Source organism: Acinonyx jubatus, chromosome E2 (assembly GCF_027475565.1).
Source record: "Acinonyx jubatus isolate Ajub_Pintada_27869175 chromosome E2, VMU_Ajub_asm_v1.0, whole genome shotgun sequence".
Classification (NCBI taxonomy): domain Eukaryota; kingdom Metazoa; phylum Chordata; class Mammalia; order Carnivora; family Felidae; genus Acinonyx; species Acinonyx jubatus.
The window spans coordinates 55,730,357-55,757,172 of record NC_069396.1 but is presented as its reverse complement, the minus strand read 5'-3'; the positions used below and the strand labels follow the sequence as shown (position 1 = coordinate 55,757,172).

Below are 26,816 nucleotides of genomic sequence, written 5' to 3'. Positions count from 1 at the left end.
TCTTCATGGTTATTGTAGGACAACTAGTGGCCACTTGCAGGATATTATGGGGATTAAATCACATCATGTATGTGAAGTTCCCTACGTGGTGCATCACAACTTCCTTGTAAACAGGAAATTAGTGTTTAATCCACATGGCAGTAATTGATTTATAAGTGTTGTTTTCCAAATAGAGACTGGCTCAGACATTAGTGCATTCAAGAGGCTTCTTTCACTAAACTTTGAAGTGCTATGAAAGCATGTTGTTCTGCAGGATGGTGATAGTGGTCTTTGCTGGGAAAAACAGTAAAGTCACAACAGTGGAAAGTAAGTGATGAACTCTTGCCTGAGAATTCAGTAGGGGTTGTTTGTGTTGAGTAAGATGGTGGCTGTGGGCTCAGGTGTGCTGTGCCTGTATTCTCTCAGGTAGTGCCACTAAACATGGGTCTCAGGGAGCAGCATCAGCACTAACACGGAACTGGTGAAAGATGTCAATTCATGGACCCCGTTCCAAACCTGCAGAATCACCATTTCTTCTATGGGACCTGGAACACCACATGATTTGTATTCACATTAAAACTTGAAAGTACAGAAATACTTATCAGCATGGGTTTACAATAAACATCCCATTGGGAGTTTTAAGAACCAGCATCAGCTGTGCCCTCTGCTGGTCTCTCTATTGGTCAGGGTGAGAGCATCGGTGCTACTTTAACTATGGGTTCCAGGTGATTCTCAGGTGAGGCCAGGGTGAAGCACGAGAATTCACAAACATACTTGGGAGGGCTGTCTGCCGTTCAGTAGAAGAGGTGATGATAGTCTGTTCAGCATCACTTGGAAGGGGCAGGTCATTGCAGCCCACATTCCCTGAGCTGTGGCAGGATGTGTGGCTGTCTGTGACAGAAGAGGATATCTGAAACCAGGAAGGAGAAACTCACAGGTAAGTGTCGATGCTGGAGCTCAGTTTTTCTGAATCTTTCCTGTGACAAAGTCAAGGAGAGGGCGGTGTTTTCTACATTTCAAGATTCTTCTGCCTCTGAGGTGATGAAACCCGGTGAAGAGGCTGTGTGCTAAGGCCTTTAGAGGCATACAGATGTGATTTCTCCACATAACATCACCCCAGAAAGCTCTCGAGAGCAGAAAGGAGAGGAAGAAATGGCTGCTTCTCAAATAAATTTTGTCTGGGCTTAGCTCAGGGACTGTATCCTCATTACTTACTGAAATGCCATGTATTTAGCGCTGCAAACATTTACTTCTCTACATCTCATGGACCTGCCTAATAAATTTGTTTTGGACTAGTATTTATCCCTTTCATGATAGTCAAATTCAGCTCTTTAGGACATTCCTTGTTACATCCCAGGGCCTTCTCTCCATTCTCTACAACCAGGCTTTCTATACAGCATGAGGAATTCCTGCCATGAATTCATGACCTGCAGATTATTTAAAATAAACCTTTGATGACAGATCAGTATGGGGATGTGTTGCTACCCAAGTTTCTCATGGGAGATACATCAGGTTTGAGGACTCCAGTAGATGAGACTATATATTTATGTCCTGTCTGGGTGTGACACGAGTCTATGTAAACTGATTAAGAACATGAAAAACCAGAGGGCTCAGGGGGCTCTGTCGGTTAAGCAATGCAATCTTGATGTCAGCTCAGGTCAATATCTCATGGTTTGAGTGAGCCCTGTGTCAGGCTGCTCACTGTCAGAAGAGCCTGTCTGGCATTTCTCTCCCTTTCTCCCCTGCCCCCATTCACTCTTGGTCAAAATAAATAAACTTAAAAAAAAAAAAACATGAAAAGCAAATCAACTAGCTTTGGGGCCCAAATAAGTCAATGTTCTGAAAAAGAGCTTTGCTGTCTAGATTGTTTCAAAGATTTACTACTTACAAAGCATTAAAGACTAGAGGACATGGGAGGAAGCTGTGACTTGAAATTTGCAAAAATTTTCCACATTTTCATGATTCATATCCTAGTATGATTTTGTTGCTGTTGTTTTTTTCTTCCTTTGCAAACTCTATCACATCAACGATGAGTCCGTGTACACGCATGAAGACCCTGATATCAATTTGTCTCATTACAGCTGATGTTAACATTGTTCACATGGATCGGGGTCTCTCTGACAGATTCCCCCAGAAAATGAAATCTCTCTCTTTTGTTTACTAGAGATCCTGGTCTTTGCAAATAAAGGTTTTATATTGGTCCTCAATCTATTAAGTTTCAATTTTATTTTGCATAGTAAGTTTATTTGCATATTTATTTGCATAGTTTATTTTGCATTCAATTTTTATTTGCATAGCAGATGTTTTCTTCATTATTAGCTTTTGCTGAAAAAAAATAACAAATATCTTATAACTACTATATGTTCATAGGTCTTAAAATTTTGTAATGCAACTTTGCACAAATGACAAATGATATAATTTCAAGAAAATAATTAGGCATTTGTTGGTGTAAGGAATGAAATATTCATGATGTTGTATCTTAAACTTTCCCCTTTTCTGAAGTTCTCTGTTACCCTCACTGTGAATTAGTGATAATTCTAGAAACTAAATGGCATAGGATATTGTTGTCACCGTCTTAAAATCTGATATACATTCCTTATTCTTTGGTTAAATCTTATTTTTTTAAGTTTATTTATTTATTTTTAGAGAGAGAGAGTGTGTGTGTATGTGGGGGTGGGTGTGGAGAGAGAGAGACTGGGAGGGAGAGAAGGCCATGCAGGCTCCACGCAGTCAGTGCAGAGCCTGATGTGGGGTTTGAACTCAGGAACAGTGAGATCATGACCTGAGCTGAAATCAGACGCTTAACCAACTGAGATACCCAGTTGCCCTAATATTTATTATTCTTGATTCAGTACTACTTGGAAGTGGAGTTAGGGAACTGAATATTGAAAAGCCTTCCTAAGTGTTCTAAAGAGGCCATCAGGAAACAGCGTTGGGAGAATTCGTTTTCTATTAGCTTCTGAAATGTGCTCTCTTCTCTATAGAACACAGTGCTGGATTTGAAATTGTAGGTTCTCCAGCAAGGGTCACGTATCTTTTTTCCTATCTATAGATATTGCTGTCTCTAGAGTTGATCCGGGTATGATCTTTGGAAAAGGGAAGAGACCTTGTGCAAAAAAGGACAGGAGAGAGTAACCACACACCCAAGTAAGTGGGAATGAATGAAGCAGATGACACAAGTGAGGGTCAAAGGTCAAAGGAGAAAACTCAATCTTAAAATGTGGTCTGGGAAGCTCTGCTTGAAGGGAATGATTCTGAAAGCCTAGGTGTATTTTTTCTAGTGGTCATGGAAGGACATTCCTGTCATGCCCTTCCCATGCTGCTGCATTCCTTGAGGCTTACCCTCTGTGCCAGTGTCTACCATGGCATTCACCAGGAAATCCAAAAGCATCCCCATGTCCCCTGAGGCTCTATGGGATCTGACTTGATTTTGGGGACATGTGAATATCTGTACACAAAGGGAGATTCTAAGTGGAGGCCCCAACGTAATTTACTTCTGTCCCAGTTATGGGTGCTCTTATCTCCTGGAGACACACACAAAGTGTGGCACAACATCAGGAATGTGAGGCAATGTGACCATCCCCTATGAAAACTTAGACAGTGCAGCCTTTCTCATAGAGCCTTCGACATTGCCTGGCACTCTGTATTCTTAAATGTACTGGGAGCCTCAGCAATTACATTGACCTCATAGTGGAATAATCGGGCCACTAATTTAAGACCTAATTGATGGTGGGCCCCATCAAGAACTAAGTGCCAGAATCTTTGGGGATGGGACCCTAGAGAAGGTAGTGCAAATAACTACACAGGGGTTTGCAATATGATGTCAAAGCTAAGAATGACATTTTGAACATTGCTTGTGAAAATTTCATGTATACACAAATCCCTTGAGGTTCCCATTAAAAACAGATTCTGGGCCCCACACTCAGATATCATGTCTGCCTAGGTCTAGATGAAGATCATTAATTTGTTCTTATAACAAACATTGAGGTTGCTGTCCCCAGACTTCATCTCCAGTTGCCCAAAGCTAGAGAGTGCAGAAGAGCACACCTGAGTCCCATCTATCCAGCCATCCTATCTCAACACAAACCCTGTTGTTCCCAGTGAAGACTACTACTCTCAACAAGATGGCATTGTATGCACATCCCCTGCAAGTTGGGAAAGGAAAAGCTAAGGCAGCGGTGGTTGAGCACAGCTCTTTGGTGTACATGTGTACTCATCCATGAAAGGGATGTTTCTTGAGTATCTTATGTATGCTGCAAGTGTATGAGGATGCACCGTGTTCAAGACGTTGGGCTGGGAAACTTACGTATATTGTGTGAACTAATCTTTGTAAAACCCTGGGGATTGTGTACACTATGTTCATTTTTCTAGGAAGGTTGGATCCAGGGTGAGCCTTCTTGGGAGTAGAGATTGTTTGTATTGTCTTTCAACATCAGTACTCTCGAAGGCCATGTTGGAGGTGGAGGCACAAATATAGAGAGCAGATAGGAGACAGAAAGGGTGGAGTAGAACCTCTGAGGGAAATGTGATGCATCTGTCATTTGCATTTGCGTATTTGATCTATTTTAATGTGTTGAAAATCAATGGGCATTCCAGGAATGGAAGGTGGGATGCTATGTGTCCTCTTGGAAGCACTGTTGGTACCAGAAAGGTGAAACAGACTCCCCAAATTCTAGGTCCTTTGCTCTCTCCCTTATCTGAGTCTGAGCCTCAGAAAAGTGTGGATATCAATGGGCTATCCAGGAGGTGGAGCTGCTAGGAACTCTGTTCTCTGAGCTGTCCTGAGAAGGGAGGATCAGGGACTGGCACCGGGGCCAGAGAGGTCAATTTTGTGGTGGAACAGGTCCTTTTCGAGAGAACCTGAAGGGACAATTGTCTATCAGGCTCCCCAAGCACCATGTAGACAAGGACTATTCCAGATGCAAATCCTGGGACAGCTGAGCTCTTTGCCCAGAATGTTAGCCCCAAAGTATGAAACAGGAATCTGAGGATGTCAGAAGGTCCCCTGCAGTGGTATCACTGATGGACACCTAAGCGTTTCTATTACACAGGATGCTCCTGGATGGCCAGTCCCTGCTCCCCATCTGCTCGGGCTCCCTTCATTGTGGGAGGTGCCCAGCTTGACGGGTTCATGGGGATTCTCTTTGCGTGCTTGTGTGAAGTTTTGATGATACTGAAGGCAGACACGGGAAAAGGATCGAAAACTCTGGGTGTGGTAACACTGGTCCGAGGGATGACTGTTCTGTCTGTAGACTCTAGCCCCAGCTGGCCTCCACTGTGAACTCCGGTGTGTGGACAGTTGAGCTAAGGTTCAAGGCTAGTGCTCTGTAACTCCGGGCTGGTAAAGGGAGGAACACATGACTGCAGGTTTAGCTCCTGAGCGGGTCGGTGTTTTCCGGAAATCCTCTATGCGCATGTGCAGCACTTGGTGGGAAACTCTATCTGCGCAAGTGCTGTGGGGAGCCATTGCCGAGAGTGGAGTCTTGCGCAAGTGAGAGCAGAGTCACATTGGTGTCTAATGTGCATGTGCAAAAGTGGGCCGAAAGGGGCAGGGAAAGATGTCTTATTGAGTCTTATGCTCACGTTGCGAGTGGGCAAGTTGTCCAGGCCAGGGAGAAAGGTGCTCAAAATGAAAGGTGGTACTGTGTGGTGTTAAAAGATGAACTGATATATGTTCATATTTTCAAGACTTAATCTGACCGGTTAATTGATCTATTCAAATGGCTAGGCACGTTCCATTAGTAGCAGATAGTGGTAAGGTTTTTACAGAGACGATGTGGAAGCAAAGGAAGGACAGCTTGATTGGATAAAACCTTTGGTATTTGCTCGTTTTCTGGAATGTCTGCCCAATGAAAAGCTGCTCAAAAACTTATACCACAAGGTGCACAGAGGAGTTTAATGATAACCTGCCTGAAAGGACAACTAACTTATTTGGAGATTAAAATGCCAGATACCAAGGTAATTTAACAACATATGAGTGATAAAATATACAATGTACAGTAGCAAGAGGTTAGAAAACACATTATGGTAGAATGTTTATTAGCCTGTACAAGTTGGTTTTGATAAATTATTGGCTACTGGTTACAGTAAAGGACCAAGCTTTCTTTGCAACAATATATTCCCACACACATAAAAGTCTGGAAATAATAGGTCCTTCTCAAATTGTCATTTAGTGTTCTTTTTTTCCCCAATCCTCAAATCACAGTAATAGGCTTTTGAATATCAACTAACCATTTAGGGGACTCTTAAGATACAGATGTTCATCAACTTTACTCAAGCTATAATTGAGGTATGTGGTGAAACACCATCAACATTTATGGGGGGGAAAAGGTGTTGGGTTGAAAAGTGGTAAGTACTACATGAGTTATAGAAACACCCTATTCATATCCTTCCAAACACAAATTTTGGGAAAGCCTTACTTTCATTCTTCCCAACACCACATAGCTAAAAACACTGCAGAAAGTGACATATAGTTTATAAGCATTTTTGCTGCATCTTAATACTGCCCTTAGCTTAAAGTCTATTTGTCTAAAGTAAGCATAGCTACTGTGTTTTCTTTTATTTCCATTTGCATGGAATGTCTTTTTCCTTACCTGCACTTTGAGTCTGACTGTGTTCCCAAAGCTGAAGCGAGTCTCTTGAAGGTACTGTAGAGTTGTATCTTGTATTTCTTTCCATTCAGCCAATATATATGTTTTGATTGGAGAATTTAATCCCTTTATATTTATTTGATTTTTTTTAAATTCAAGTTAGTTAACATACAGTGTGGTATTGATTTCAGGAATAGAATCCAGTGATTCATCTCTTACATATAACACCCAGTGCTCATCCCAATAAAGTGCCCTCCCTGATGCCCATCACTCATTTAACCCATCCCCCCACCTACCTCCCTTCCAGAAACCCTCACTCTGTTTTATGTGTTAAAGAGTCTCTTGTAGTTTGCCTCCCTTCTGTTTTTATCTCCTTTTACCTTCCCTTCCCCTATTTTGATCTGTTGGGTTTCTCAAATTCCAAATGAGGGAAATCATATGATCTCTCTTACTCTGACTGACTTCTTTCACTTAGCATAATCCTCTCTAGCTCCATCCATATTGTTACATATAGCAAGATTTCATTCTTTTTGATCACTGAGTAGTATTGCAGTGTGTGTGTGTGTGTGTGTGTGTGTACACCATGGCTTCTTGATTCATCAGTTGATGGACATTTGGGCTTTTTCCATAAGTTGGCTATTGTTAATAGCACTGCTAGAAACATTGGGGTACATGTGCCCCTATGAATCAGCACTCCTGTATCTCTTGGATACATTCCTAGTAGTGCTATTGCTGGGCTGCAGGTAATTCCATTTTTCAGTTTTTGAGTAATCTCCACAGTGTTTTCCAGAATGGCTGCACCAATTTGCATTCCCACCAACACTGGAAAAGTGTCCTCCTTTCTCTGTATGCTGTTGTTAATTTTAGCCATTCTGACAGGTGTGAGGTGGCATCTTATTGTGAATTTGATTTGTATTTCCCTGATGATGAGGGACGTTGAGCCTTTTTTCATGTGTCTGTTACCCATCTGGATGTCTTCCTTGGCAAAATGTCTATTCATGTCTTCTGCCCATTTCTTCAGTGGGTAATTTGTTTGGTGTTCAGTTTGGTAAATTCTTCACAGATTTTGGATACTAACCCTTATCCCATATGTCATTTGCAAATATCTTCTCCTATTCCCATGGTTGCCTTTTGGTTTTGTTGATTGTTTCCTTTACTGTGCAGAAGCTTTTTATCTTGATGAGGTCCCAATAAATCATTTTTGTTTTTTATTTGTTTTGTTTTTCTCCCTTGCCTCTGGAGAAATCTTCACTAGAAGTGGCTGTAGCCTAAGTCAGAGAAGTTGCTGCCTATTTTCTCCTGTAGGATTTTGAGTTTCCTATCTCACATTTAGGTCTTTCTATAGCGGTATACTTCAATCCTTTCCTCTTTCACATATCTAGAACACGAGTTTGATATGTGGTTACCATGAGGCTTATGACCTCATGAACTACTTATGACCCTGTATTTTAAGTTGTTAGTTCTTTAATTCTCCATACTAACACACTTTCAGTCCTCCAGTAATTCTTAAAAAAAATGTGAATGTACAATCCCATGCCATTTTAGGGAAGACTTAGCTAGTATTTTATATCTATGAAGATTTCTTCATTTCTACCACATTAATTCATATTCTCTACTTCTCTTTTTTTAATTTTTAAAGGATGTCATGACTTTTATTTTTAATTTTCTTAATGTTTTTATTTATTTTTGAGGGAGAGAAAGAAACACAGTGTGAGTGGGGGAGGAGCAGAGAAAGAGAGGAAGACACAGAAACAGAGCAGGCTCTAGGCTCCAAGCTGTCAGCACAGAGCCCAACGCAGGACTCAAACTCCCTAACCATGAGATCATGACCTGAGTCAAAGTCAGACACTTAACCGACTGAGCCACCTAGGCACCCCAAGAATCTTTAGTTTTTTATTTTTGTTGTTACTGGTTTGTTTTGGTCATCACTTGTATTGCTTACTTCTGCTAATCTGATTTGGTAGACACTCTATTTTTGAATTTTTATACTACCAATGCTTGAATCAATTTGTTCCACCATTTTTTCTTTTGTTTCAGTGTTTCTTTTTGAGAGAGCAAGAGGTGGAGAGAAAGAGCAGTGGAGGGGCAGAGGGAGAGAGGGAGACAGAGAATCCCAGGAAGGCTCTGTACTGACAGCACAGAGACTGAGTCAGGGCTCGAACTTATGAAGGATGAGATCATAACCTGAGCTGAAATCAACAGTTGGACAGTAAACTGACTGAGCCACCTGGGTGCCCTAACTTTATGTTCTTGACATTAAGCCACAAGGAACTGGGGGGAAATACAGGTGAACTGGAAAGGAATACAGGTGAAACTTAGTAGAGGTAGTAAATTACAAGGAATAATCAGAAATAAATAAAATACAGACCAAATAATAAAATAACATTGAAAATGGTGCTCTGTTTTTTTTTTTTTTAATAAGCATAATAGACGCTGATTTAACTACATGAATAAAAACAGGAGAGAAGACTCAAAATCCAAATGAGTTGGTTTTTGGAAGAGAAAATGGTTGGAAGAGAAAATGAGAAAACAATACCCCAAGTAGTATATAGTGTGATAACAGATTATTATGAACAATTATAAGCTAACAAATCCCATAAGGTAGGGGAAAAGGTAATTCCTAAAAATGCATAAGTTACCTAATTGAAATAAGAATCTTGAACCCAAGAAATAGGAAATCTTCTTAGACCACAAGAATGAAACTTGAATTTGGAGCAAAAAACCTCCCACACATGAAAGCCCAAGACCACATGCCTTCATTGGTCAATGCCAAGAAACCTTTTATTTTTTAATTTTTTAAATTTTATTTTATTTTGTTAACGTTTATTTTTGAGAGAGACAGAGAAAGAATGCGAGTGGGTTAGGGGTAGAGAGAGAGGGAGACCCAGAATCCGAAGCAGACTCCAGGCTCTGAGCTCTGGGAAGGGACGGGGCTCAAACTCACATGCTGTGAGATCATGACCTGAGCTGAAGTCAGTCGTTCAACCGAACGCATGAGCCACCCAGACGCCCCAATGCTAAGAAACCTTTTTAAAAAATGACAAATGACAGTGTTCATCACAATCTTGCAAACAGTGGAATAGAGGGAAAGCATTGAAAATCATTCTATGTGGCCAGAATTACTCTGATAGCAAAGGATGATAAGCACAATACAGGAACAAAAATGTCTAGTTCGTCCAACGTAAAAGTGTCGGTACTCTTTCTTTTGACCTCCATTTGCATGAAACATCTCTTTCCTCCCACTCACTTTCAGTCTGCTGATATCTTCAGGTCTAAATTGAGTCTCTTGTAGGCAACATGTAGACGGGTCTGGGTTTTTAATCCATCCAGACAGCCTATGTGTTTTGACAGGAGTTCAGAGTACCTTTTCATTCAAAGAAGTTATTGATACATTGGCATTTACTGCCATTATATTACTTGTTTTGTCTGTTTCTGAAGATTTTTTCTGATCCTCTCAAGTCTCTGTCACTTTTGGTATGTTCTTCACACTCAAAGATTCCCATTGAATGTTTCTCATGGGGCTGTTTAAGTGGTGAGTTTCCTTTAGTTTTTGCTTCTCTGGGAACCTCTTTATCTCTCCTATGCTGAAGAATAGGCTTGCTGGATAGAGTTCTTGGCTGCAGATTTTCCCCCTTCAGTACATGGAATATATCATGCCATGCCCTTCTTGCTTCCCAAGTTTCTGTTGAGAAATCTCAACAGGTTTATGGGCCTTCCTTTGCAAGTGAGGACTGCTTTTCTTTTGCTGCATTTAAGATTTTTTGTTTATCACCATAGTTTGCAAATTTAATTCAAACATGTCTCATTGTGGACCTGCTTTTGCTTATTTTGCTTATTTCAATATCAAGCCTACTGATGTTTGACTGCAGACATTTTGATTTTTGTTCAATTTACACATTTAAGTAGTTTCATTTTGAGTCACCAGGATAACTGCAGTAATACCATTTCATATTTTACAATGAGAACCTGTCAAAATTTTCTGGAATGACTAAAGTAAAAAAAGATAACACCAGATATTCATGAAAATGTTAAGGAATTAGAATTTGCCTATGTTGCTGAGAGGAATGTAAAAAGTACATTTACTTTGCAAAACTGTGTGTAAATTACCTTTGAAAATACAAATTTCTGGGGTGCCTGGACAGTTCAGTCAGTTGAGTGCCTGACTTTGGCTCAGGTGATGGTCTCACAGTTTATTGGTTAAAGACCCACATTGTGGGCTCTGTGTCTGATAGCTCAAAGCCTGGAGCCTGCTTCAGATTCTGTGTCACCCTCTCTCTGTGCCCTCCCTTGCTTGTACTCTGTCTCTCTCTCTCTCAAAAATAAAAACGTTAAAAAAAAAAAAAAGAAACATTTCCCTACTCAAGGGGAACATTTTGTCACCCACAAATGTGTCTCTTTTTCCATCACTCAACTCTTATTAATCACCACCATATTCATACTGGAGGTAATCTTTACCAATGTAGAGAATGTGGCCAGGGGCACCTGGGTGGCTCAGTCGGTTGAGCATCCGACTTCGGCTCAGGTCATGATCTCGCGGTCCATGGGTTCAAGCCCCGCGTCGGGCTCTGTGCTGACAGCTCGGAGCCTGGAGCCTGTTTCGGATTCTGTGTCTTCCTCTTTCTCTGACATTCCCCTGTTTGTGCTCTCTCTCTGTCTCAAAAATAAATAAATGTTAAAAAAAAATTAAAAAAAAAAAACAACCCCATTTTATAAAAAAAAAAAGAAAAAGAAAAAAAGAGAATGTGGCTAGGTCTTTAACCAAATTTTACACCTAATTCAACATCACAGAATTCATCTTTGACAAAAAGCTTACCAATGCAATTTCTAAAGTGTTTGATCACTGTTTGACATTTACCATATTGACCACAGAATTCATACTTGAACAAACCTTACAAATTTAAGGAATGTGAGAAAATCTTTGTGCACTGCTCACCCCTTACTTCACACTGGAGAATTTATACTGGAGAATAACAACTGAATACAAAAGAGTGTGGCAAGGACTGTAAGCAGTGCTAAACCCCGACTACTGATCATAGAAAGTATAGTGAGAGAGGATTTTGCAAATATAAAGAATTTGGTGATCCTGTTAATCAAAGGTCAAGATTCACTCTACAACACAGAATCCATACTGGAGAAAAAACTTAAAAATGTCAAGGTGTGGTACAACTTCTAGGGCTGCTAAACCTTTACTCAGCATCAGATAGTTTACACTGAGTCCAACATTATAAAGGTCATAAATGTGTCCAGCCTGTAGATGGAATTTGTAACTTGCTCAACATCATAGCTGTCTTAGAGGATAGAAACCAAAATATGTAGAGAAAATTTCAGTGCCTTTCATTGGAACGTGATCCTTAATATCCCAGCATGCACACTAGATTTAAACCGTGCAAACATATTGAATGAGAAAAGGCCTTTGTATTAAAAGTACACTTTAACAACAGAGATGCATAAAAGTAACTTGAAAGCCATAAATACCTGGAAAAGTATTTCATTTAACATCATATATCAGTAACTGTCACAGAATTTAGAGTAGAAAGCACTATGTCAGTCACTCTATTCAGACATTATATCAAAATATTCATTGTAGGGAAGAATACAAAGTTAATCACTAAGTAGGCAACAAGGTGTGGATGTGGAGAAGGGCAGAGAAAGAGGACCACACAGGAATGCCCAAGGAGAATGTTTCCCCAAAGCCAGTGGCTTGGAAAACAAGAGGAGTTGAATTTTGTGAGTTTTTTCAACCAGCATGGCTTAATGCCTAGAGTTTCAAAGGCCAGCTGTAGACAGAAGGGTATTGCACTGCTCCTGGAGAGAAGGCAGGCAGACAACTGGTGGGTGGGGCAGACAGGTTGGAAACAGAGATCTGAAGATCACTGCGGGGCACACAGGGTGAGATTATTCACTATTTTAGGAGACTTACCTAGAGGCAACATTCACAGATATGCCTGTCTGAAAAGAAAGGAGTTGGGTGGCACCATTTCCTTCCCCCCACCTCCTAGCATAAACACAGGGCCCCTGAGCAGAGCATCTCAGCATGGTCCCTGGTTGTCTAAGTTGGTTACACAGAGCCCCACTCCCCCACCACCACCCCCATGTTGTGGTGGGAGTATCCTTCTTAATCAAGCTTCCCTCAAGCCCAGCAAGGTCAGCCCCTCTCCAGAGACCTGCACAAGCCCCTGGCCACACCATGTCTCTGGACTAGACAGTCCTGCAGGGCCATAGTTCTAGTGGAGTCAGTGTGAGGTATGATTTTGCAAACAGACTTCAGCACACCCAGTGAACACTCACCACATTGAGTCCAGGCATGAAACACTGTCTACAGCAGGCAAGGAGAGCATCTGCAGAGCACTGGCCTGCAGTGAGGAGACAGAACTGGCTTTCTGAACATACAGAAGAAAGCAGAGACTTAGAAAAAATGCCACGATAGAAGAATGCTTCCATAACGAAAAAACAACATATGGCCTCGGCCAGAGATTTATGCAAAAACAGTTGTCAGTAACATGCCAGATAGAGAATGGAAGACAATAATCCTAAGAACTACTCACTGGATTAGGAAAAGAATAGGAAACATATGGAGACCCTTTCCGCAGGGGTAAAAGAGTGAAAAAACAGCCCAACAGAGACGAAAAATGCAATAAACAAGATTAGAAATCAGCTTCCTGCCATGAACAGCAGTCTGGAGGAAGCAGAGCGATGAATTAGTGACCTACAAGACAAAATAATGGAAAATGGTGAACCTGAACAAAAGAGAGAAAAGTTTTCCAACATAATAAGAGACTTAGGGAACTCTGACTTCATCAAAAAGAATGACATTTTAATTTTAGGAACTCTAGGAACAAAAGGGGAAGAAAAGTTATTTCAAGAAATAATAGAAAACATTGCTACTCTGGGGAAGGAAACAGACATCCACATTCAGAAGGCACATAGTATTTGCATCAAAATAAGCAAAATCAGGGGCCCCTAGGTGGTTCAGTTTGTTGGGCTTCAGACTTAGTCTCAGGTCATGATCTCACAGTCCGTGGGTTCCTGCCCCGCGTCAGGCTCTGTGCTGACAGCTCAGAGCCTGGAGCCTGTTTCGGATTCTGTGTCTCCCTCTCTCTCTGACCCTCCCAATAGTTCATTTATGCTTTTGTTTCCCTTGCCTCTGGAGATGTGTTGAATAAGAAGTTGCTGCGGCCAAGGTCAAAGAGGTTTTAGCCTTCTTTCTCGAGAGGATTTTGATGGCTTCCTGTCTTACATTTAGGTCTTTCATCCATTTTGAGTTTATTTTTGGGTAGGGTGTAAGAAAGTGGTCCCTGTTCATTTTTCTGCATGTCGCTGTTGAGTTTTCCCAGCACCATTTGCTGAAGAGACTGTCTTTATTCCATTGGATATTCTTTCCTGTTTTGTCAAAGATTAGTTGGCAATACATTTGTGGGTCCTTTTCTGGGTTCTTGGTATTGGCTACTACTTACATTTTCGTTTTCACTGCTTGTTATTGTATCAATAATAGTTGGAGGTGGAGGTTTTCTTTTTTTTTTTTTTCTTAGCAGATGCTTTTTTAATAAGTATCGATGATTTATTCAGGATTTTGATGGATAAAATTTCTTTTATTCTTGTTAGACAATTCTGTAACCATTCATCGTTTTGTCTGATAGATTCCACAACATTAATTAATTTGTATTTGTTTTTTATCTACGTTTTATGTTTGTGGATAACAATTTTCAACTCAGTACCTTTCAGTACTCACTGAACAACTCAGTACAACTCTGTATAGTTTAAGGTTTAATTTAAACAGGAATCAGCCATATGTCAATTGCCAATAAATTACTTATATATTTGTTGGTATTAATATTACCCATACTTTTTTTGCTTATGATTTACCTTGTTTCCTTTCTTGAAGAGTGATCAGTGGTTGTTTTATTCTGTCTTGGTGAATTGTTATAGTAGAATTCAGGTCATAATGTATTTCTGTATGAAAGTATATTCCCATTGTATGAGAAATAACGTATTGAATTGAAGGTAATATTTTAAAACTCATAACTGTGTATCAACTTTAAGTTTTATATTTTACTCTTAATTGTGGTTGAAACATATACCATAAAATTTACTATTCTGACCATTTTAAACTGTAGTGTTAAGTATACTTAAGTTGTTACAAAACCAACCTCTGGAATTTTCTCATCTTGGAAAACTGAAACTCAGTGCCTCTTAAATAACCACTTCCACATTTGTATCTATTCTAATCCCCAAGTACATTTTCTTTCTCCCTCTTTCTTCCTTTCTTTCTTTGTGAGGCTCACTACATTACATTAGTCACATAAGTGAAATCAGTGTATCTGTCTCTGTGACTTCTTGATTACACTGAGCATAATGTCATCACATTTTAGCCAGGTTGTATAATGTGATGAGATAGGTTCTTTCAAAGCTGAATATTCTTCCAGTGTGTGTATATGGTACATTTGCTTTACCCATTCGTGCACCTGTGAACATTTCTATTGCTTTCGCTTATTATTGGCTTTTCTGAATAATGCTGCTAGCAATCTACTTGTGCACATGTCTTTTACAGACCCTGCTTTGAATTCTTCTGGTTACATATCCACAAGTGGGATGCTGGATTTTATGATAATATTATTTAAATTTTCTTGACAAACCTTCATCTTGTTTTCCAGTGTAGTTGCACCATTTGTGTTTACTCTAGCAGTGTGTAAGGGTTCCAGTCTGTCCACATCCTTTCCAACATATGCTTGTTTAATAGTGGGATGTGAACTGGTGTAATGTGATAACTCACTGTGATCAGATTTATATTTTCCTAAGGAATAATGGTTTTGAGTATCTTTCATATGGTTGGCCACTTGTATATCTTCACTGGATGATGCTCATCTATCCTTTCTCCAAATTTAAATCATGTTATGTGCTTTCTGGTTGTTGATGCACGAGTTCTTTCTCTATTGTGGATATTACCTCCTTCTGCTCTAAGTGCTCTGCAAAAAAATTCCTTTCATTTCACAGGTTGTCTATTCATTCCTCGGTTTCCTTAGAATTACTTTGTCTGAATTCCGTATGTTTGAGTATATTGTGTGTCATTTCACTTGGCTCAAGAAATTTTCTGGTCGTTTTGTTCAATATCTGACTGTTCAAGAGCATATTGTTAAGCTTCCAAATGTTTGTGGAATTTACAATTTTCCATCTGCTCTTAAAACTTAGTTTCATTCCATGGTGGACAAAAAAGATACTTGTATGATGTCAATCTTCCCAAATGTCTTAAGACTTGGTTTGTAGACTAGCACAGTATCTGTACAGGATGATGATCAGTGTGTAATTGACAAGATTGTGTATTCTGCTCTTCCTTGGTGGAACTGTCTCTTGATGTTTATTATGTGTAATTGGTATGTAATGTTGCTTAAGTGTGCTTTTTACTGGAATGGTTTGCGGTCTTTCTATCCAGTTAAACTGGAGTGTTGACCTCTGCTACTCTTATGATGCTGTTTACTTCTTGCTTCAATTCCGTCATGTGTGCTTCACATGTATGGGATCCTTGACACTAGGTGCACACATAAATATAATTGTTTTAGTGCCCTGGTAATTTCATGACTTTATATAATGTCCTTTTTCTCTTGTTGACACTTTTTGATACTTAATGTGTATTTGTTTGATAACAGTATGGCCACCTATGCCTTCTTTTGGCTCCCATTTGCATGGAATGTCTGTTAACACACTTTTACTTCTTATGTGTGTCCTTAAATCTACTGTGAGTCTCTTATACACAGGAGACTGTAGGGTTTTGTTGTTAACTCACTGAACCAGTCTATGCTTTTTGATTGGAGGTCTTGAGTCCCTTTGCAATCAATGTATTAGTGAAAGGGAACCACTACTGCTACCAACTTTGTATAGTTTTCTGTATTTGTTGTGACTATTTTATGCCCCTTCCTCACTGTTCCTGTGTCCCATTATGTTTTTGTGGTGTTTGTAATGACATGCTTTGATACCATTCTCATATCCTTTCTATGTCTTCTAGAGGCATTTTCTTTGTGGTTACCATGGGAATGACTGAAAACCTGTCACAACATATCATGTCCACCATTGCACCCACTTTGTCTTACCAATATCCCAAATTGTCTTTTATTTTGCATACACTATGATATGGATTCGTGATTTTTATAGTTTTAAATTTTTTAATACTCTGTCACAGAAATAAAACTGATTTGTGGTACCTTTTTACAAACGGTGGGTTTCTCTATTTGCTTAAGTATTTACATCAAGCGAAGAGTTTTATATGTTCCTTTTGGGTCAGTTACTTCTACACACACTCTTTGCACTTGAACCAGAATCTTCCTTGAATTTTTCCTGTAGAGACAGTTTACTGGTAAACTTCTAGGGGTGTTTCCTGGTAAAGTCTTCATTTCTCCATTTTGAAGGACAGTTTTACCAGGTACCATATTGTTGGTTGCTATTTTTTTGGTATTTTAGTACTTGAATGTATCATCCTATGCCTACTTCCTATAAGATGTGTTGAGAAACCACTACTAACTTACAGTGGATCTGCTGCACAAGATGAGTTGCTTTTCTCCTAGTGTTTCAAAGTTTTCTGTTCACCTGTGATTTATGATCAGTTAATTATAGTGTGTCATTTTGTTTAAGAATTGGCATTCATCCTGTGTTAATAATTCACTGAAATTCTTGCATGTTTGTTTCTTTCCACCAATGTGGGAATTATGAGCCATTAGTTTTTCATGTTAGCTCTCTGTCCCCTTTGACTCTGTTTTCATATGGGTTCCCCTTATGTATATTGATTTACTTTTGGTGTCCCAGAAGTCCCTTGGACTCTGTTCTATTCCAACTGTAATTTGTTCCCTCAGTGATTAATTCAAAACAAGTGGTCTTTAAGTTGTTTCTTTTTTTTTTCTGCTTGATCAAGTCTTTTCTTAACCCTTTACTACTTTTTCTTCTTTAAATAAATATATTTAATTTTTAAACTAATTTTTACACCCAACATGGGGCTCAAACCAAGAACCCTGAGAAGAGTTGCATGCTTTACCAACTAAGCCAGCTAAGCACTGCCACCCCTTCTACTGGTTTTCAAAATACATTTACTGGACTGTTTAACTCCTAAATTTTGTTTTATTTTTTCAACACTTTCTGTTGGTTTGAATTTTTATTTGGCCATACATAGTTTTTCTGGTATCATTTAGTGCCCCATCTGTTCTCTCTTCTTCCTCCATGATCATGGTTATAATGATTGGGTTCTTTGTCAGGTAATGAATAGTTATGTAACAATTAATGGTAAGTTTTAGAGTTTTATTTTGTTCCTTCAATTGTAAAACATTTTTCTTTTTTTTAAATTTTTTAAAATGTTTATTTATTTTTGAGAGAGAGAGCGCGAGCGAGTGAGAGCATAAGCAGGGGAGGAGCAGAGAGAGAGGGAGACACAGAATCTGAAACAGGCTCCAGGCTCTGAGCTGTCAACACAAAGCCCGACGTAGGGCTCGAACTCACAAACCGTGAGATCATGACCTGAGCCGAAGCTGGATGCTCAACTGACTGAGCCACCCAGGTGCCCCGTAACACATTTTTCTGTTTCCTCGTATGCTTTGTGATCTTTCACTGAGTGTTTGGAATTTAAAAACCAGCCTCTGGTCCCAGGCTTTGTGAACTTGCTTTGTAAATGAAAACAGAAAACACAGCTGTGCTAGTAAATCCTGGGTCTTGTGAAACATTCTGAAGATGTATGAAGCCTGAGCTTTTGTAATTTCCCAGTTAAGAAAGTGTGTGTTGGGTCTTAATTAGAACACATGATACATCTCTCTCTCCTTGATGTTTGGTTTAAGTTCTGCAGTCGCTGGTGTTTGAAGAAATACTCAGCTTTTTTTTTCTGAGCAGCCAGCACAATGCTTTCATAATATGCTTCCATTCCTTGAGCCCTCAGTGTCCTGTATGACAGGATCCAGTCCCCTCAGGTAGCTACAAAAGAGCCAGATCTTTACACAGGTCACTCATGTCTTATTTCCTATGCAGAGTTGAGCATTTTCTCATAATCTTGCCATGGAGTCCCAGGTAGAGTGAAGAGCTATTGGGGGAAAGTGTCACTAACTTTTCTTCCCTCTTTGATGTGAGTCTTCTTCAGTTTGTCCTTGCCTGGGAGTGCTTTCTTCTCCCAACCGGATTCTGGGGCACTTGAAAGGGCAGTTGGGTCAGTCTGTTTCTGCTTCAAGGAGCAAAGTCTCTGTGCCTCCTATTTCTCAAGTCTGCTGATGTCTGGTGATGGGTATTAAGTTTTTGCATTAGCACCTTATAGTATATTGATGCAAGTGCAGTTGTGGGATCATTTACTTGGTATCTTTCAGTTATACCTTTTGATGACACCTTGGGCTTGTTGACAAAGATAAGCCAAGGAGATTCTTTCCATGGGGTGCTATTGGGAAGATATGGTAACTGTGACTTTTGAGTATTCACTGTTAGTGGAAGATTGGGAAGGTGAAGGAGAGAAGGAAGAGCAGAAGGAATATTATGATGGATAGAACCAAACTGGGTTATTTACCCATAATAGAATGTTTACTGACTAAAGAGATTGAGGAGGGGCACCTGGCTGGATCAGTCAGTTAAGCCTCCCACTCTTAACTTTGCTTCAGGCCATGATCTCACGGTTTTGTGAGTTTGAGCCCCAAGTTTGGCTGTGCACTGAGAGTGTGCAGCCTGCTTGAGATTTCTGTCTCTCTTCTTTCTGTGTCCCTCCCTGCCTATCTTTATGAATGAATGAAAGAATGATTGAATGGATAGATAGATAAATAAACCTTAAAAAGAGAACAAGGATATAAAACTTTTGGAGGGTAACCCCACTTTAAGACAGCTATGTTTGTGGAACAATGTCGTTATGAACATAAAGACCAAAGTCCATTTTTTAACATATATATGCTCTGAAAGGAAATTTGGAAAATCTAGAAATTCAATGAGTGTGTGCCAAAAGTAGTAATTCCAATCATTTCAAATATATGATTGGATAAATTATTCCAACAGTTTTAGATTTTAGAAAGTTAAAAATGAAGATTAAATGTCTAAATATGATCAATTTGGGGTGTTCTTTTTTTAATTTTTTTAAACATTTTATTTATTTTTGAGACAGGGAGAGACAGAGCATGAACAGGAGAGGGTCAGAGAGAAGGAGACACAGAATCTGAAACAGGCTCCAGGCTCTGAGCTGTCAGCACAGAGCCCGACGCAGAGCTCGAACCCACAGACCAAAAGATAATGACCTGAGCTGAAGTTGGCCGCTTAACCGACTGAGCCACCCAGGCGCCCCTGGGGTGTTCTTTTTTGAGGGGTTATTATCCTTTCACGAACAAATAATTCCTCTTTGTTCCAAAGTTCTAATTTTGATAATTATGGGAAGGATTTTATCCAAACATCACTGTTCAATAGTATCATATAATCCTGAATTTGGAGCAACTTTTCATGTGTTGTGAATTCGGGAAGATGTTTAGTAAGGACTGTGTATTTAATAATTACCAATGTGTTTACCATGGAGACAAAACATAACAATACAGTGAATCTGGGAAAAAGGTTAACCATGTATCAAATCTGAATAAATAGCAGAGAGCTCAGTTTCAATAGAATAAGTTTAAAAGAAAGAAATGTGGGAAAGTCTTTTATCCAACCTCAAATTTTCTTAAATGTCACTGTTTCCTTGCTGGAGAGGACACTTACAAATGTAGTAAGTTTGGCAAAGTTTTTAAGCAGTCTTCAAAACTTGCTAAAGGAAGAATTTTCATCCAGAGAAGAAACCTTACCTATAAAGAATGTGGCAATGCCGTTAACCAGTACTCAGGTTTTTTTTATTTTTGTTTTTGTTTTTCACATCACAGAGTGTATACTGGAGAAAAACTTTACAAAAGTAAAGAATGTGGCAAAGTCTATACCTGGAGTTGAAGTCTTCCTGGGCATCAGACATTTCGTACTGGGAAGAAACCTTACAGATGTAAAGAATTGGCTGAATTCTTTAAATATTCCTCAGAATTTCCTTGACATCAGAGTATATATAATTTGAGAGAAACCCAACAACTGCAGGGAATATGACGGAGGAGAATATGATTTGGAGAGAAACCCAACAACTATGGAGAATGTGGGCTCGATTTCATGAACCATGAAATTGTGACCTGAGCTGAAATCAAGACTCACAGACTTAACAGACTGGGCAACCCAGGAGCCCCCATAGAGTTACAATTTTAATGTGAATTTTTATTATGTAATTAATACTTGCAGAAGTGTGGCAGAGAGGACACAGAGTACTCATCTACTCCTCACCCTGTTCCCTTGTTGTTGACAATGGATATTACTCTGGTACTTTTGATGAAACCTACAACTAACAATGACACATTAATATTATAGAATTAAAGAATTCTTAATATTTCACTAAATTTAATTATTTTTCCCTCCACAAGGGTGTGATCCAAAATAGCAGTTGATAATCACCAAAGGTTTGGATCACTCCTCCTCCCACTTCTTAAACAGATTCTCAAACATTAGGTGCTAATGTTTTGTTGAAACCTCAAATCAGATATACGTGGAAGCAAAGACTGTATGTTTTAGTGCTTTCATTTCTGTCTTTCTCACAAAATTCTGTGCTTTGGAAGGGGTTGGGATAGGCCCTGCCAGTATGTGCCAGTTGGGCATGTGGATTATTTGGAGCTGAAGGCAATCAAGACACTGGGCTCCAGGAAATTTTGGTTCCTCCCTTAACTACATAGAGGAATCTAAATTGGGTGCCCCTTTCAAAATAAGGGTTATTATAGGAGATAAACTTTATCTGAGTGATCCATAGATCTAGCAGACCAAACATCTAATTACCAATGTCAGGAAGTAATAACACATGTCTCCTTCAAGGGTCTTTCTAACTTGACTAAGAATCAAATTGACAGAAGACAGATTAACAGGAGAAAATCAAGTGGAATGCCATATGTACAATGAATCCACAGAGACATGGAAATTTTAAAGACAGGCAAAATGAGGTATATATGGTTCTCTGGATTGTCAAGAAGGGAGTAGGGGTCTCGAATTTCAGAGCAAAGAAATGTAATTCACAGGGTGATAGGAAGAACAGAGGTTTGGTGATAAACATGAGCCCTACCATACAGAAGAATCACTCAGAAAATTTGTTAATACCCTTTATTCTGGAAAGACCTTCAACTTAGGTTGTTCTGTGTGGTTAAGGGGGGGACAAACCTGTATCTTGAAACCATAGGGACTCATGTGTTTTCAGCTCAGAATAATCGACATGCCAAATTGGCACATTCTGGGTGGGGTTAAGGGGCATCTGTCCTAAACCTCTTTCTCAAACACCTGCTTGTCTCCTTTCACACTATCAATTACATTTTTTTTTATGTTGAAATCCCAGACTCCTGCTCCCTTCTACTTGGTTCAGGATGAGAGAGATACCTCATTTTGCCTGCTTGCCTTTGGGATGTCTATGTGTGTGTGTGTGTGGCTTCCTTATAATTATGCTATTAAGTTTGATTCTCTCCCATTCATCTGTGTCATGTCAATTTGATACTTAGTCCACCCAGAATGACCTGAAAGGGACAGGGATTCTTACTCCCCTCAGAATGAGACAGGACATTCTTGTTCCATGGGAGCTTCAACAGCCAACCCATCCATCACCTTGTTTTCCGTTTCTGAATGTCTACTAGTTAACATTTTAAAAAACAACACATATATGTTGTGAGATGAAAAAAGGACCTAGGAGTGCCTTCAATTGTCTCTAGTTTGACCTTTATCTATATTTCCTGATTCAGTTCTTTTTTCCAGCTCATCTTTAGGTCAGGCAGAAGCCCCAGCAGGCAAAGCATCCCATGATGGAAAAGGAAACTATCCCCTCTAGCAAGAAGGCCTGCCCTGGACCAGCAGGACCCCACATGTCTGACAGCAACACAGTGATTGGCTTGACCTTCACCACCACGTGTATGTACCACTACCTTTTGTTACAGCAAATACTCGGTGACCAGGAAGAGACAAGTGACACACACTTGGGGAATCAGGAGAGACTGTTTATTTCACACCAGTGCTGGCCCAGCAGAGTCACCTCCAAAGGCTGAGCCCTAGCCCTGGTGTGAGTCTCTCTTTATGGATGGGATTGCAGGGGCTCGAGAAAAAACGTGGAAAGGGTGGCACTAATTGGTTGTGCTACATGGGCAGTTGGCATATGAAGGAGGCAAGCAAGATGACAGAAGCCAAAAGCATGTAAGGGGAGTATCCAGCTTGGACATCTGGCTGGCCCCTTTTATCTGCTTTTACCAGCTTTCATTCTCATTCCCCAATTTTGATCCTCAAGTTGCTATAGCAGACTTAGAGAAAATCAGTTTGTGGGGGCCAGGGAACCCTATTCTGGAATTGGAGGAGGAGTGAAGACTATTCTGGCTTCTTCCTAGTGGACAGGGACGTTGAAGTGAGGAATGTGACAGCTAGGGTTCTTCACCATCCAAAGGAGAGTAACGGCAGCTGGAATGGTCCAACTGGAGCATCATCTGGACTTTTATCACTTCTAGGAGAGAGGAAACAATCCTGGTTAGCATATTAAGAATACAAGGACCAAACGGGAGGGGTATGAACTGCATTAGGAGAGGACTAGCTAGAGGCAGGAGCCAGGATGCCCAATTCTATATGTTGCTCCAAGAGTTCCATGAATCTGCTAATTCTTGCCTCTGTTTAAGGATCCACTCCCTTAGTTGTTGGGCTATACCTTTAACTATCCCTGAATGGTTAACATAGAAGCATTATTCCTCATTTAGGAAGAGACTTATTTCCCCCTTCTCAGAGTTAACAAGTCTAACTCTCTTCTATTTTGTAATACTGCTAAAGAATCCACCTGGTTTTGTAGGGTTACCAGGGAGTTTGCAAGTTGTTCTATGTCATCTGTCAGATCTTGGGATAGTTTTTGGTAAATGGAAATATGTGAGGCTCCTCCTCCAACTCTACCAGTTACTCCGGTGGTGATTCCCCACCCAATTAATAGAGGTAGTTCTTGGATAGCTTGTTTAGACTGGGTATGTGGAACCAAGGGAAGTATAAGAGATTGGTTGTTAGGGAGAATATTTGGGGGGTGGGAATGCAAAGGCACAAATTCCCATCTAGTTAGCAGCCAGGCACAAAGAAGCATTAGTCACAAACAAAAGAGATTCCTGCAGAGGGAAGGCACAAGGGTGCCTCTTGTTTTTTACCTATTTGATTGTATATCTCAGTTTGGTTGCATTGGTTTTTAGTTAATTTACCTACAGGGGTTGTTCCTTGTTGGTCCTTAAAACACAAGGAGGCTTGCCCTATTAGTTTTATATCAGTAACCATGGGGTCTACTGTGACAGTTACGTTATCTCTTGACATGTTGCAGGGATAACCATATTGGTTACACTCTCTGGGACCGAGGTAGCCTCATAACATAAGGGGGATAGAGAGAGGCAAAGCCAACAGTCTTTGGCTCGCTTAAGGTTAGAGGAGTTGGGTAGGTGATCAGTTGAATTTAGAATCTGCTATCAGTTACAGTCATAAGGCCCATTGTGTCTCAGTTTTGGACATTTGGGTCTCCTGGGCAGACTTCCAGAAATGTTCTTAATGGAATTTTGAACTGCCTCTTGGGTTGCCTGGTTACAGGCCTCTTCTTGGACTCCCCCTCCATCAGACAATCCCAAGTGGGTTTGTTGTGCCCAGCATGCATATTTATCTGAGGTTCCATGCCATGTTGTTCCCTGCCAAAGGTGTCTTGCTTTAATTCTTGTCAGTAAGTTTTTCTGCCATAGGAACAGAGTGAGGCAGATTGATAACATCTTGGATGTTGATATGGGTATGTGATGAATGTCTTGTGTGTGTGTGTGTGTGTGTGTGTGTGTGTGTGTGTGTGTGTGTGTGTCCCTGTCCTAAGAGCTATTTTAGGTGACTCAGGGCAGGGGTAAGGGAGGAGGTCGTGTGATAGACACTTACAGGAAGGTGTAAGTAAGGAGGCAAGGTTTAGTGCCAGGATTAGTCCAGCTGGGGTAGGAGACAGTTTTGAGGGCAGAGAACAACCATACAGATAAGGACACCAGCTACAACTCAGATCATATACATCTAAGGAGAATAAGGTATTCTGACACTAGTAAGCAGAGGGAGGCTAATAGAGTTTGTGACTGAGGCACCAGTCTACAGGTGTAACTTGGGTAAGCCCTACAGCAAAGGGTATAACAACAAGTATGGAAAAAGAAGCACACTGGGGATGACCATGGAATTTGAGAGAGAATGATTTATTGTAGTTCATTTAAGTTGCTTGGTGATTTCCTCAAGCCGCTGGTAACAGTTCTCAGGTGTTAGCTGCAGGCCACTTATCATCTGCTGTCTTCTTAAGGGTGATCTGTAGAGAATTATGCTGGTTAGCAATTCCTTTCCCTTCCAAGTGGCTATCAGGTATCAGGTGGACTGTCCTTAGTCCAGAATGATATATCCAGGTGGTTAGTCCTGCAACCTTGAGGGCTGTGTGGTTGGCACAACTAAATAGGGTCCCTTCTAGATAGGTTTGAGTGGTTCCCTTTTCCAATCTTTCATCCAAACCTGATCCCCAGGTTTGTGAGGGTGTACAGTTATTCCTAGGGAAATAAGTATCCTATCTTTCACCCATCTATGTATCTCAAATACAGTTTTTCCTAATCCTTGTAGTTGTTTTGTATTTCTAAATTCCCTAGCTCTGTCAGGTCCCCCTTGGATTTGACTAGTGGAGGGGGTCTTCCATATAGGATATCAAATGGGGCGAACCCTATTTTTGCCCTAAGTGTAGAGCATATTAAGAGAAGAGCCAGGAGTAGTATATCCGGCCAGGGCAAGTTAGTTTCCTGACATACTTTTACCATGACTGATTTAAAGGTCTTGTTCATATGTTCCACTTTCCCTGAACTCTGGGGTCAGTAGACTGCATGTAAGTTCCATTGGTTACCTAAGGTTTTGCATACTTGTTGCACCACCTCAGCCACAAAAGCCAGGCCATTGTCTGAGCCTTTGGTTCCCAGCATTCCATGTCTGGAAATGATTTTCCTTAGCAAGGCCTTGGTTAATTCTCTTGGCTTTTTGGTGCATGTAGGATAGGCTTCAATTCAGCCTGAAAACATGTAGATGAATACCAAAGGATATTTAGATGCTCTACTGGGCCTTATTTTGGTCAACTCTACTTCTAAATCTTCAAAGGATGCCTGACCTCAGCGTTGGATTCCCATGGGCCCAGTGGCGCCTTGTTTGCCATTATTTTGAGCTCAGAGGAGGCAGCATTGAGGGATCGAGGCACAGAGGGATGGGAGTTGAGCAGTTACATAGTAAATGCTCAGTAAGGTTTCATGGACAGATTTTCCTAGTTATGTGAGCTCATGCTATTGTAGAACCACCTGGTGGGCTAGCTGCTCCTGTATATAGACTCTTTGGTCTAGAAGTACCCATCATCCTTCTTTTGTCTGGCCTCCTTTTTCCTGTTTTTCCCATTTTGTTTCTTGGACTGTGTACCTTGGGGAACTTGGCAGCTCCAGGGCCAGGATGATTTTTGAGTGCGTTGTTTGTTTTCCCACTGCTTGTTTAGCTGTGGTGTCAGCCCTTTGGTTACCTTTTAACACTGGGTCCTTTCCCCTTTGGTGTCCCTTGCAGTGAATGACTACTACTTAACTGGGTTCCCAGACTGCCTTTAAGAGTTTTAGGATTTCTTCCTGATTTTTTCTTTCTTTTCCTCCTTCAGTCAAAAGTCCTGTCTCCTCTTACAGAACCCCATATATATGTAGAGTGGCATAGGCATAGTGTGAATCACTGTATATGTTGGCCCATTTGTCTTCACTGAGTCTAGTGCTCTTATTAGGGCCCACAGTTCTGCTCTTTGGGCTGACCATCCTTGTGGCAGGGCCTTTGCTTCTATCACCTCAAAAAGAGACTACTTCATAACCAGCCTATCTTTTCCCTTCATGAAGCTGCTGCCCTTGGTGTACAGGATGAGGTCAGGATTTTGTAAGGGCCTGACTGATAGGTCTGGTTGGCTAGAATAGACTTCATCAGTGACCTCTAGATAATCATGCTCTGGGAACCCTGCCACTGCAGGCAAGAAAGTGGCAGGGCTTAGAGTTTTTACCACTTCCAATCTTACTCATGGGTTCTCACATAGCAGTCCCTGATAATCTATCATCCGAGCATGCGGTAGCAAGTATTGCCCTCTGGCATCTTATGAGACTCATAACCCTTATAGACATGTGAATCATCCTGCTTCAGAGAGTATGAGTCCTAGGAGAC

The 26,816-nt window shown here is 40.4% G+C and overlaps 1 protein-coding gene across 1 annotated transcript in view; it reads left to right on the top strand.

The window, feature by feature from the left end:
* The window catches only part of LOC106986844 (zinc finger protein 420-like), a 61,908-nt gene that overhangs the window by 7,367 nt on the left and 27,725 nt on the right, over positions 1 to 26,816 (top strand). The window contains exon 3 of the mRNA XM_053210106.1: positions 254 to 306. Within this exon, the coding sequence (XP_053066081.1) occupies positions 254 to 306 (53 nt within the window). The remainder of the gene's footprint in view (positions 1 to 253; positions 307 to 26,816) is intronic.